Raw genomic sequence first — 13202 nt, 5'->3', positions numbered from 1 at the left:
TCTCCCATTAAACCTGTAAGCCTGCATAAAACAATCTCTGTATGGCCTGTTGTTCTTCCCTAGGGATGGTGTTCCATACTGTGAAACAGACTATCATGCAAAGTTTGGTATCAGATGTGACAATTGTGAGAAGTATATCACAGGAAGAGTGCTCGAGGTAAGGAGAACATGTCATTCAAACACCTCTCAAAGTGTACAAAGAAACTTGCTCTTTTGGGTGTAGCCATATCCTCACAAATAAGTGTTAATGCAACAGTTAAGTATTACTTTTATGAAATACTAGGAACTTTTTCTATAATTCTTTTTTGTTTCTTCTGTTAATGATTTGATAAATCACACATTCTCTAAATTAATATTTGTGGTATTGGAGAATGTTCAGGTAGCAGAAGTAATAAGTGACTGGGTTATCTGGCATATTTTAATACTTACGCTAAATTCCTTTGTAACTTCTGGGTTTTGATTCTGTTTTGTCTTCCCCAGTGTTATGATGTAGCTATTGAAAAACTAAAATGAATAAACTGAAATATATTTTTGCACCCAGAAATGAGCTATGTTGCGGGCATTTTTGAGTTTGTTGTTCTAAAAAGCAAGGAGGTTATTTAGTGTAGTTGCATGTTTATGCTTTATGCAAAAGAGATTTCCACATAACTGACCCAGGGTCAGAAATGAATATATTCCTTTGGTCTGAATAGAATTTATCCTTGAATCTAAGTGTATTGTTCTCCTACCAATGTAATCAATTTTCAACTTTTTCTTTGTCCCCTTTTCCTGTATCTTGTGAAGCCTTAGCAGTACTGGAGTTAGGAAGACGTTCCCCTGGTCGCTGAGTTCACTCCTTTCTCTTCATCAGCTAAGAAAGCCTGGAGAAGTCCCAAAGGACTTCCACCAGAGAAAGATCTGCTAGGAGTCGTACAAAGACTTAACTATCCAAATGGCGGACAACTATAGCTAGGTGGGAACTGAGAAGTGGAAGAAAACAATGAGTCCATACTAGATGGCATGATATGGTGTTAGGGTTAGGCATACGGGAAGCTTTTGCATTATCAGATGTTTATAGAGACATCTCAGAAAACAGATTTCTGAGTATAAAGACAGCTTTCTCAGTTTTTACAGACAATTATCTCAAGTGGGAGAGACAAAACAGAAGAACATATGAAAAAAACTTCAAAACTGTAAGAAGTGACCAGTGGATGCTGCTACATGTTTTCAGAGATGTCAGTCTTTGACACTGAATGAAGGGTAGTAAGAGAGAGCAGGCTTTGAAGGTAAAGCTAATTAACTTGCATTTGATGTGACGAAGAGAGAGGAGTGTCATGGTGAAAGCTATAGCAAATTTGGGGTGCAGTTACTCATAGCAGGTTACAGGGAGTGATTAATTCTAAGATGGGAGAAGATAATAAGCTCAAATTTCTGTGCTGACTCTTGGCTTCATGATATTGTGTTTTTTCTGTCCTCGTTCGTGCTTTGAAATATCTGTACAAAACCACTGGGTTTTTTTGGTAACATTTTACCTGCAATATGGTTAAAAAATAGTATGTGATGTGGTTAAGAACTGACTCCTTAGTATGTCTGTGGATGATGAAAAGGAAGAAAAAAAAAGATTTGCATAGTGACAGTACTGAGTTGGATTTGTGGGACCTGGATGCACGTGGGGCTGTATTTGTTTCTTCTAACTGCTTGGTGAGAGCATACTGAACAGGAGGAGAGTTCCTTGTTTTTATTATAGATGGGCCAGTAACAAACTTGAGAAAGTTAATTCTGTAAAGCTGTTGTAGAAATTTTACCGTGCCTGATTATGCATTGTAGTTCTAGGCGATCTTTTTGGTTAGTGCATGTGTGCCCCCCTCCTCTCATCTTCCTCAGTGTTGCTATGATGACAGTGCTATAGCACTGATTCTCTTCTGGAAGTGACTTTGATTGAAGTCTGTGGCACTTAACTATGGAAAAACTACTGATGCAAGATTCTGAAATGTTTTTTAAAAAAAGATGAGGAGAAAGGACTTTTGTGATCTGTAAAAGTACAGCAGTGTCAGATAGTGTCACTGTCAAATAGGAAAGATAGGATGAAGTTAGTATGAAGCAGGCAATGGATTTGAACAGGTACAATGATATTTAATGTCTGGAGGCTTGTTACAACCACCTGGAAACTATGTTCTATAACCTGCTTTTCATAAGATTGTATAAAACAATTTGTTGAATATGGGTGCATGTGCTATGTACTAGCATTGTGCTGTTGTGATAGGTCCTGTTCTTCATGATGTCTCCCAAAATACTTCCTCCCATCCCCTGTGTTTCCCCATGAAATATCTCGAGAGCGTACTTTACATTTCCACTGCCTGTTTACATGGCAAAGAGGTGACACACAGTGTGAGCCTTTGGACCTCTGCAAGGGATCACTTTAAATGGTGGTTGAGTTTCAGTGTTGAGATGAGAGAGCAGTCAGATGAGGTGGTAGCGTGCACACCTAGTTTTTTTAGGAAGCTAGACTAAATGTCGTGACCTAAGCAGATTTGAAAGAACACAGAGACCGTATCCATAGCTAACGCGGTTAAGCCATTTGTTGTTCATCTGCAGCAGACGGATGTGTTCAAAAGGTTTGGAATTGGGACTGATACCTTCCGTCTGTCTGGTATCAAACTCAGTGTGTGTTTGTCACGGGCCAGCTTGTTGATCTATTTGTGTATCTCCTGATCAGGAGGACAGAAAAAAAATGAGAAGTAGCCATGGCTGGTTTTCGTTGTGGGATATATTTTTATTGGAATTGTCTGGAATCTTGAAACATTTTTTAAAACTTCAGTATTTCTTTTTACCATCTTGAATATAATCTGCAGATAGACAGAAATAATAGGGCAAATTGCTATTAAAGTGGGGGAAAATCTTGACAGCAATATGTATTGGGCAGAGGAATAGTCTCCCAAAGAAGCTGCTGGAAGCTATCACTTAGTATTAAAACAAGATTGGACAAGGCACTGGAAAATGTATGTTAGGGAACAGTCCTGCAATGACAAAGGGAGGGACTATATGACCTAATAGGATTTTTTTCCATCTCTGGTATCTGTGATAATGTCAGGAGGACAGCTGCTTCCACAATTATTCTGTGCCCAGATTTTATAATACTGTCTCCAACACTTGTTCGCTTTAAGTGTTTATTCAGCAGAGGAGGAAGGGAGAGTCAACTAGTGTGAGTTACTGATAACTTATAAAAATATGGCTGTTTTTGTAGGTTGCGAGCCAAGTATAATGATGATTTAGTTACTTAAATTCTTCCTTCAGCCCATTTTCTGAGGGCCAGATTCATTCCATGTAGTAAATGGGCTTAAACACAGGATAGCTCTGTTTATAATTACTTTCTTGTTTCTTTCTTCCCTTCCAGTCCACCTTGTCTTGCCGCCAGTCTCCCAGGGAACTTGTACTGGAAAAGCTACAAAAGAGGCTGAGCAGCTAATTTACAGAGACCATAAATTCTTCTGTTGCTTTTAAAGGCAACAGTTTTGCTGTTCCTTTTACAAAAACCCTGCCTACCAGTGCTTTTATGGGCAAGGTTTGCTTTGTTCGTGAAGTGTACAGAGCACTGTTTATTGCAACATCAGTCCTTTCCTAAAAATTGCTGTGTGTTATCCCTGACCATATATATTGATAAACCTAACATCTTAAATGGGGAGCAAGAGGTGTCTGGAGTTTACTTTATAGTTTGACTTAAAATGCAGTGTAACTGAAAACCTTTAGAGAGAAAAAGGGTTTATTTTAGTGTTTATGCTATAGCTCTGTTGCTAATCCAGCAATAGCTAAAATCATGCAATAACACAGAAAATAAACACATTTTAAAATAACAAGCTGTTGATTTTTATAACCAGCCATTTCCCTTTTGTCATCTTGCAATCTATTTCTCTGCATTTGGTGCTAAAAATACTTTTTTCTCCCTTTTTCTCTCATAAGCAGTTATTTATTAATTAAACTCTCAACTTGTACTAATGAACATATCATAAAAATAGACAAAGTAAGTGTAATTGCCTTTTTTCTAAAAATATATTTCGCGTGATAATTCAGAGCCTGATACAAACCTCTTTCAATCAAGAAAACTTTCCATTTGTTTTGTGGTTTTTAACCAGTCTTCTAGCTGTGTTTTGCTCAGAGGAGGCTGAAGTGGGTTGCCTACCTCCTGGTCCTTCCCACACGACAGGCCATTCAGGGACTTGGGAGGCTGTTGAGGTGCATGGAGGAGCTGTGTGACAGCCAGTGATGACTCCTCCTGGTCCCCTCCTGGGGAGCATGCCTGGGTTTCCTTAACATCTGATATTTAGAAACTTTGTCTCAATTCTAGCACCTCTCTATTTTAAAGTGGTGTGTGTATAGTTACTCTTTCTTCAGGTACAGATTGATTTTTAGCTTTTTTCTATCTTCCTCAATTTAATTAATGAACTCTAAGGAGAATTTATAGAGAACAATCTTAATTCCTCTCAACTCTTATTTTGAAAAAACTGAATGAACCAAATTCCCCTCTGCTCATAAAGTCAGCTTCAGGCTCATCTGGTGATGCTGGTGGACCTTCTCACCGTCTCTTCCTAGCTGGAACCACCTTCTTCTCTCAGCATGGATGAACACTGTGCTCCAGATGATGCCTCACCACTACCTTGTGCAGTGATAGTAACCCCTTCCACTGTTTCTAAAGTACTTTCCATGGTATATCTCGCACTGCGTGTGGCTTTCTTCTGTGGCTTCGGTAACATTGACAGCCCGTAGCAAGATACAAATTGGAAGGTTTTCTCTTCATCTACTGTTTCAGCTAATGATTTCCTCGTTGTTAGAGGAACCCTTCGTATCCAAAGATAACCTCCTGGGGATGTTTTGATGGCAAATGCAGTATAGGCTGCGAGGAGGTCAAGTGTGATTGCTTGGATAGGCAACTGCAGCCCAGTGATGGCCAGGCTGACCTGCTTCGTAGCAGGTCTCTATGACCAGCTGTACTGGTAGCTGACAAACAAACTGAATCTCTCGTATTTTCAGCACTTGAGTAGACTTCTGTCTACAGCTCCCCCGTGATTTGCAGCTACATGGCTGTGGTGTAAATGTGTCTTACAAGTGCTGGTGAAAATTGCTGCATCACTTACAGCAGTTGGACCTCTCTTTGTGTTTAGTATCTGATATCCTAACACAGCAGTGTGGCACTCAGTATATTTGGAGAAGAAAGAGTTAACATTTTTCTGGTTTACGTGGATGTGTAAATGTCTAGAAAAACATAATCAATATATTTCTTTAAATCTATTAATCACAACCATATGTTACTTTAAAACAAGGGAACAAATGCAGTAAACACTTGGCATTTGTGTCAGTGATTTGTATGTCAATTAAATGCCACTTATACTTCAGTGACTTTTTAATTAAAACATGATTATTTTTTTTTTGTAGTTTGTTTTTTGCTTTGCCCTAGGATTGGGCTGCTTTTGTTTGCGGCCACATCTACTTTGTAAATCAATTGCCTTTCCCTTTGCAAAAGTCTTGGTATAGCAAAGAGACGAGACTAATTCTTTACAGGAGGGTGTACAAATTTCTGCCTGCAGTGTGGAAGAATGGTTCATTCTGAAATGTCTGTTACCCTGCTGTTTCACTAACAACAAAACCTAGTGATGTGTGAAAGGTACTTGAGCAGCTTATAATATAGGCATTGATACTGAAACGTGCAATAAAAGCAGTTCCGTCTATATGAACGGTTTCCTGTAGCATGGGCAGCCTTGCGAAGGCTGTCAGAGAAGCAAAAGGATCCAAGTGTCAGTGCTAATCTTTGGTTAGAAACTGCTCTCTACGCCAGTTTTCTCCCATCACGAGAGAAGAAGGAAAACTGTTGGAAAAGATACATCTAAATAAATCAGCATTAGCTGTTGCAAAAGGAAACCATCTAAGGTAGGAAACATTAACTAGCACTTTCAATGCATAGTGTTTGCTGAGATGCAAGGCATTTTGCAGCTTGAGAACAGTCTCTGTTTTGGTGCCATTTGTGTTTGTCTGGGGCTGCTGGTTTGCAAAGGCAGGTTAATCATCAGTGCACAGTATCTGAACTTGGCTGGGTAAGTGTTAACTGGCAGCTGACTTAGACTTTCTGCTTTAAAACAGGTATCATTAAAAATACTATCAACAAGCATATAAATAGCAATGCAAATGTTTTGACCTTAGCTTTTAGCCTTTTCTGTAGCCCATTTGCATTGATACATTTTAGATACATGCATCTTCTCTTTCTTCCACCCTCATCCTTTCCCTTTTTCGACTGGCTCTTCTCTCCAGAAAGAGTTGCAGAGCTACTCTGTCCATATTTATTATCTGAACTGTTAAAAACTCAGAATCGTTGACATGACAGGAAAAAACAGTACAAGTTAAAAGGAACTGTTTGCATAGGTTTTGCCCTGTAAATCAGTTTTCAGGTTTATTGAGGAGGAGCACTCAATAGCTTTTGGTGATAGCTTAAGCCTGTTAGGTTTTACCAAAGTAAGGGATTCTGCAAACTGTTTCTGAATAACACAAAAGAGAAGTTCAGAATTTGTGGGAAACTCATTGATAGAGAAGAAGGAATGACTATTGCAGGTTTTGTGGTTTTTTTCAGTTGCTTGCTTGCTTTTCTGTTGAGGATTTCTCTTGTATGTGTGGGAAAAGTCCCCGGTAATGCTGCTGTGCATTTGTGCCTGTGTGGGTTTGTATGTGTTCGAGTTTTAGTGCATATTTTGACTCTTGAGCCTGGCAGGCAGGTGAATGGTGTCCACTGCCTTTTCCCATTATGCAAAAATGTAGTACCAGTTAATTATCTTAAACTATCTTAATTGATTACTTAAAGCATCAAAGCAGTGATTCCAGTAGTCACCTCGATACCTTCTGAGTCTCAGACACAAACAACATACAGTATGCCAGTTACAATGCCTCCTTAAGTGATGCGTTGCTGTGGTGATGCATTGTTATCTACTATTATTTGTCAGTATGTGAATATTTTGATAATTTGAAACATTGCACTTTTTGGGTGTCTTCAGTTCCTCATCCTATTACATTGCATAATTTCCTTCATTTCTGGTGGTCTTCTGGCTCATGTTTGGGGCATGCTGCAGCCGGCTCTGCAGTGCCCTGTACCTACCCGTGATCCAGCCAACAGCACACGTGCCTCCCTCCAGCTCTCTCCTGTAACCATGACAGTGGTGCAGCAGTAAGTGCACTTAGTGACAATTGGCTTGATAAAGTATCTCCAGGATGCTCTGGCCCATGTGATAACTGTTCAGTGTGCCTGCTAATAGCAGGAAAGCAACCTATGTGACTCATTTCTTGCGTCTTTAAGATTTTTCATCCTGCCAATCTTCAGCATTTTATGTGCTTCTTCAAATTTGTTTTTTTTCCCCCCCAAAGAACTTCTGAATGGTACTTTGAACTGGAAATGTGTGGATGAGTCTGAAAGTAGCAACTTCCTACTTCCAGGAAGGATTGTTAATGTCAGTTCTGCATATGACAGCAGGATTTCCAGTCCCAGCTAAATTTGGGGATCCAAAATATCAGTCTTTATTCAGGCACAGAATGAGAGACAGCTTCTGTCCTCAGATGTTTGCAGCCTGGATCACCATGACCAGCGTGAAAAGAGCTGTGCTGCCTTCACCTGATAAATCACGCTGCCTTTCCAGGGCTGTTGGTGTTGGTTGAAGCTTCATTCTTCCCATGTGAAATGGGTGGGCTAAATGCACAGCTGCAAAGTTGAAAAGAAAGAGGAATATGTCTGCAAGTCATCTTTCTCCTTCTTCACTCCCTCTCCCCTATCAAGGGATGGCAGAAGTGAGAGCCAGCTGCAGCTTGTCTTGGCCTCTAAGTGGGTTTTAAGGAGTGGGAGAGAAAAGAGGAAAAGAAATGAAGGAGATTGTTGAGCAAACGCAAAACAGAAGCCTCTTCCAGTCTCAGTGGGTGGCAAGAAAAATTTGCAAAGCTGAGAAGGAAAAGACAAAAGGGGCAGATCACTCATTGCATAACAAAAGCAACTGAGTGCAAAATCAGTGATTTTTAGGCATGACAGACCATTTTGGTTTACAAGATCATGTACCAAAATCTGTAGGAAAAAATGCACTATTGGCCTTTTCCAGCTTTTGCCTGACTGCAGCAGGGCTGAATTTACTCCTGAATCAGAACTTATTTGCAGATGTGTCAGAATGAGATTACAGTTATAATAATGCTGATTTTCTTTCTATTCTTACTTTTTCTTAATTATTCCCTTTTGGGTTTTTTTATTATTTTTTTTATTTCTCCCACAAGCATTAGAAACTTCTCCTTCTGAGAGTCCAGTATATAGTAAGTTACTATCATTCTGAGATAAATGTCCCTGTTGGTACATTCAATCTGCGCTTTATACCTGGAAGAATAAAGGGTGTGTGGGAAGCAGTAAAAATGACTCAAATGTGGGTGGGAAGTCTCAAGGCTCTGCAAATTACAGCAGGATGAGCCAGAACTGAGATAATATGAAACAACTGTACATGTGAGACGGCTAAAGCTGTAAATAATGCTGCAGGTGCATGTATTGAACATTTCACATGACTGTTTCTTGGCATCTAGTGGGATGATAAATTAACCAGTAAGGAGAAGATGAGGAGAAGGATTGATTCAAAACATTACACTACATTTACGCTGGTGTAAACCCTGTAGAAAACGGTTCATTTCTCCTGGCACACTGCTGAAGTGACTCAGTGGTGAGTCAGGTCCACTGTGACTAAGAGAATTAGTAAGAATTTTCCTCCACGTAATTCCTTCTTTGTCTCCTGGCTCTCACACTTTTCTCTCCTTGGCACTATTGTATAACACAAGCAATAGATATTTTCCCAAATACCTCTGCTTTGATGATGTTGCCTGTCCCTTCATACCCAGTAGATGACATGACAGCTGTTTACTAACTTAACCATTATTGTATACAACTATTACTGAGTAATCCTTCAAGTTCTGTTGCATACGCAAAACTCCAGCTTTGCTAGAAATGTGAATGGAGATTTTATTATGTGATTACACTTACAGCTGGGAACTGAGCACAGTATTCTACTCCAAGCAGCAAAGGTTACCTGATTTTCTGAATATGATCACTCTTATTTGAAAATACCCTGTAGAATCCAGTTTATGGAGCCAGTATAGCCCACATAATATGCCACTATGTGGATTCAATGGCAGAGTTGTTCGATGGCCACACACTCATAACACTTGATGGTGTGGTGCTGTGCACCTTCTCCATGGTGCTCTTGAGATAAAGACAGAAGGGCAAACACCTGGGCCCTCGGTTTTCCACAGCCTTTAGGATTAAACCCACATTGCAAATCCCATGTTGAAGTGCTGGCCAAGAACAGGAGGGTTCTATTACCAGGTGGGAATAATCAAGAACAACGCTTGATTTCAGCCTGGTAGGCAGAATAACTTATAGGAAGATTTTCTGGTCCAGTTCTGTCCTGTTAGGTCAGAGAGTTATTAAATAATAACTAATTCAGTTCTGGGAGCAGGAACTAGAACAGCTCAGCCAAAGTCAGGGACCCTCATTTACTTATAGAAATTGTGGATTTGCCTCCATAAATCAATGGATTAGGCAATTTAATGTCAAAATGCTGTGTCTCATTCAAAAACTTTATTAAATTTCATGGAGATAAATATCTAGAGTTCCTTTTTATGCCTGTATTTTGTTATCAGTTTCCTGTACATTTCTGGCACCTAAGAAAAAGAACAGTTCATTCACATAATTACTTTAATATCCCAGTAAAAAACAGTCATTTGGGGAATGAATGAGGAAGTATAAACAGGATGAATTAAACATCTGCTAAAGGAGTTCTGTGGTTTTCCACCTTTTTTGATTTGTGCACTCTGAAGAAAATTTCCCAGTGAAGGTACATACTCCTCAATGTTGAATTTCAAATGATCGATAATGAACTTCCCTTACCCAGTCTTAAGATGTTTTTCTCCCCAGATCTACTCCTATGAATCCATGGACATAAGCTGAAAGCGGTAGCGGATTCATGTATCAAGGCCTTATGTCTTGATTTTATGTTCTGTTTCAGAATGATGTATGTACATCAAGCACATCTTGATTTATTTTGGTGTCTTATATTCCATTATCAGTGCTTGGAAGTGCGTAGGGGATATGCTGGACAGTCAGCTAAACCTGAGAGGAGCGTGCCCTGGCAGTGATGAAGGCCACCAGCTTAGAGGGCAATTTCTACAGGAGCACAACCAGTAGATTGAAGAGATCCCTCTTTTATTGAGCATTTGCTTGACCAGCTTTGTCTCCTCCCATACCAAAAGACACTGATCAACTGAAGCAAGTTTGGTGGAGGACCACCATGACAGTTGAGGGGCTGGTGCACATATCCTGTGAGGAGATGCTCAGGGAGCTGGACTTGTTCAGCCTGGGGAAGGAATGGCTTTAGGTGGACCTAATAGTAGTGTTCCCATACCTATGAGGAGGCCCTCAAGGATGTGGAGACAAGCTCTTTACTGAGGTGCATGGTGGGAGAGCAGGAGACAACTGTCATAAATTGAAAGGGGGAAGTTCTGACTGGGTAAAAGGAAAAAAAAAACCTCACTGTAGGGATAACTAAGCATTGGAGCGGTCTCCTCAGAGATTCTGCGGTCACCATCCTTGGATGTTTTCAATGTCTGATTGGGCAAATTCCTGAGCAGACTGATCTGAATTGAGCATCAACCCTGCTTTGAGCAGGAGGTTGGACTAGATGACCTCCTTAGGTCCTTCCCTACCTGAATTATTCTGTCATTCTTTGGTGCACTTGCACACGTCCTGACTTTAAACTGAATTGTATTTCTACTATTAACTGTATTACAAAGTGCACTTGAAGAAATCTCAGTGCCCTTTCATGAATGAATCTGAGCGTCCATGTGAATTAAAATTGTTCAGGAAGTAGAGACAAAGTGTAGAAAAGAAAACAATTTATTATCTAATTGAAGTTTTAAATTTCTACCCATCATTACAGTACCTAAGTATTTTTCCTTTTCCCATCGCAAAGAAATCCCCTTCTACATGAACAGATAGCAGAAGTCAAGTCGCATGTCTTTCATAAGAGCTTTAGTCCTTCATTTCAGGGTGAGAAGCTGTCTAATGGAAAGGCTTATTGGTTGTCAGCGGTTTTGTGCTTTTTTCTGTTTCCCTTTGCTTGCACACGTGGTTGTCTGGTGATGACCCAGCTCTCCAACAAATTTGTTCCATTTGAAAAGCATTTAACTAAGAATGCTTTATACCAGTCTTCTGTGGGCTTTGTTTCTGGGTCATGCAACTGCACCATGCCTTGGCATACCAGCAGGCTCAGTGTTTTGTAAGCTGACTTCCTTTATCTTTGTTCAGGGTAGGATACAGTTAGGACTTCATTTGGAGATTTTAGAGTATGAGGATGGCAAGATTTGGATCTACCTCAATAGATAACACTCAGTGGTAATAATGTGCTGTTACAGCAACCTATATTGTATTGTACCCTTAAAATGGAAAATATGCCTTGATGTGACTGAATCATTGCAGCGATCTAACCTTTTCTCACTTCCACAAACGCTTTGCTCCCAGGAGTAAAAGATGTCAGTTATCACTCTGCATTTTGATAACAAGATAGTTTTTATTTTAATTATTTTTCATTTTTACAAGAGAAAGTTTGCTGAAAACTTTTCATTGTCAAGAAAGGAACCAAATAGTTACAAGTTTATTTAACACATTAAATGATTTTGTCTACTGTCTTTCTTCTCTTTACTAACTACTTTAATGAGTAATGCAGAGAAATAGGATGTGCTTACACTTCACTGGTGAGAGAGTCAGCAGAAGTCTTGAGTCTCCTTTCCAGGACTCAGCTCACACTTTGAGCTTTAGGCTGTTCTGATTCAATCCCTCATGTGTCAATCCATAAGGAATTGTCGTTCATCAACTGCAGTAAAAAATTACTTTGATTACATCAATCACACTCCTAGCAACAGCATGAGAGGCTGGATGAGCAATGTCATTGTGATAGAGTTACAGTTATTATACGTATCATCTTTAATACATTTTGCTGCTTCATCCGTTATTGCAGCCATAGCCAGAGAAAGAGCACAGGTTTTTGCTGAACTGTCTGCTCATGTAGTATCTTTTTCGTGAGTGATGACAGCTAATTTAAAACCCAACCTTAAGTAGTTAAGGTTATTTCTTGCAGTATGAATTAGTCCAGTTTTGCTAGTGTTGCATGTTTCCCAGGCCTGGTGCTCGATTCACATTTGTCACATCAGGTTCATTCTTCTTGTATCTAGTTCAAGCCCTGAAGTTATGAGAAATGAGAAAAGGCGGTTGTATGTGCTTGTTTGCAGAGCTTTCTGGTCCTCTTTTAAGTGAAGCATGGGTTTACTTGTCAATGTGCTGTGGGACAGGTAGCAACACTGTGGTGCCCCCCATGCTTAGGGCAGGTAGCGCGGGGGAGGTCCTCAGCTCCACTGGGAGAATGTTCCTCACGTTGACCCAGCCCAGAAGGCTCTGCCTGCTGTGCAGAGGAGATTTACCATTCAAAGCAATACCTCATACTTAAAGGGAATGAAGTAATTCATAATACTTTGTCTTAGAGTGTTAAGGACTGTTTTCATTCCACCTTTAAATTACATATCAAGACTTTGAATTGGTGATTGTGGAAAGCTGGTGTAGTCACTTGAAGAGAAACTAAACTGTTGGTAGCGTACTGTGTTGCTAAGGACACACTTTGCTATTCAGGTTTGAGGAAATCTCAGTTAAGAGTTAATCTTTAAATTGATCTTCATAATAATACTATCTTCACATCTGGATGCCTTGGCACAAAGACCTGATGCAGTCTTGAAACAAACGTAGGATATTGAGAAGGTTTCTTACAGTCTACCACTTGAACCATAAGAGATCTCTGAGAGATGATTGTCGTTTCTTCTGTGCTATGCATGTGTTGATATTTTATTAAACACAGAGACAACAATCTGTCAAACTAAGCTTTCAAACTGTGCAAATAAGAAGTAACCATATGGTTAGGAATTTGTTTGCTGCATTAAACTCCCTCACATCAATATTACCAAGAAAAGAAAAAATAACGAGGCCATCATTACAACTAAAGTGAAAACATAAAACAGTTGCTGCCCTAAGCTTATAAAATTTCTGGGTTCTGCTGAAACCGATTGTTCATGTATGAGATGAAGCCTCTGAAATAGTCTGAAGGGAGAGGAGAAAGGGACACTGATGA

At 39.7% G+C, this 13202-nt stretch overlaps 1 protein-coding gene across 1 annotated transcript in view; it reads left to right on the top strand.

The window, feature by feature from the left end:
• LOC104160060 (actin-binding LIM protein 2-like) overlaps positions 1-13202 on the top strand; it is a gene marked incomplete at its 3' end in the record, with an annotated part of 101621 nt that overhangs the window by 40408 nt on the left and 48011 nt on the right. Inside the window, exon 6 of the mRNA XM_009698118.1 lies at positions 64-157. Coding sequence (XP_009696420.1) covers positions 64-157 — 94 coding nt within the window. The remainder of the gene's footprint in view (positions 1-63; positions 158-13202) is intronic.

This window comes from Cariama cristata, unplaced genomic scaffold, assembly GCF_000690535.1.
Source record: "Cariama cristata isolate BGI_N322 unplaced genomic scaffold, ASM69053v1 scaffold5164, whole genome shotgun sequence".
NCBI lineage: Eukaryota > Metazoa > Chordata > Aves > Cariamiformes > Cariamidae > Cariama > Cariama cristata.
The sequence above is the reverse complement of the archived record's forward strand: the minus strand, read 5'-3'. Positions and strand labels throughout refer to the sequence as shown.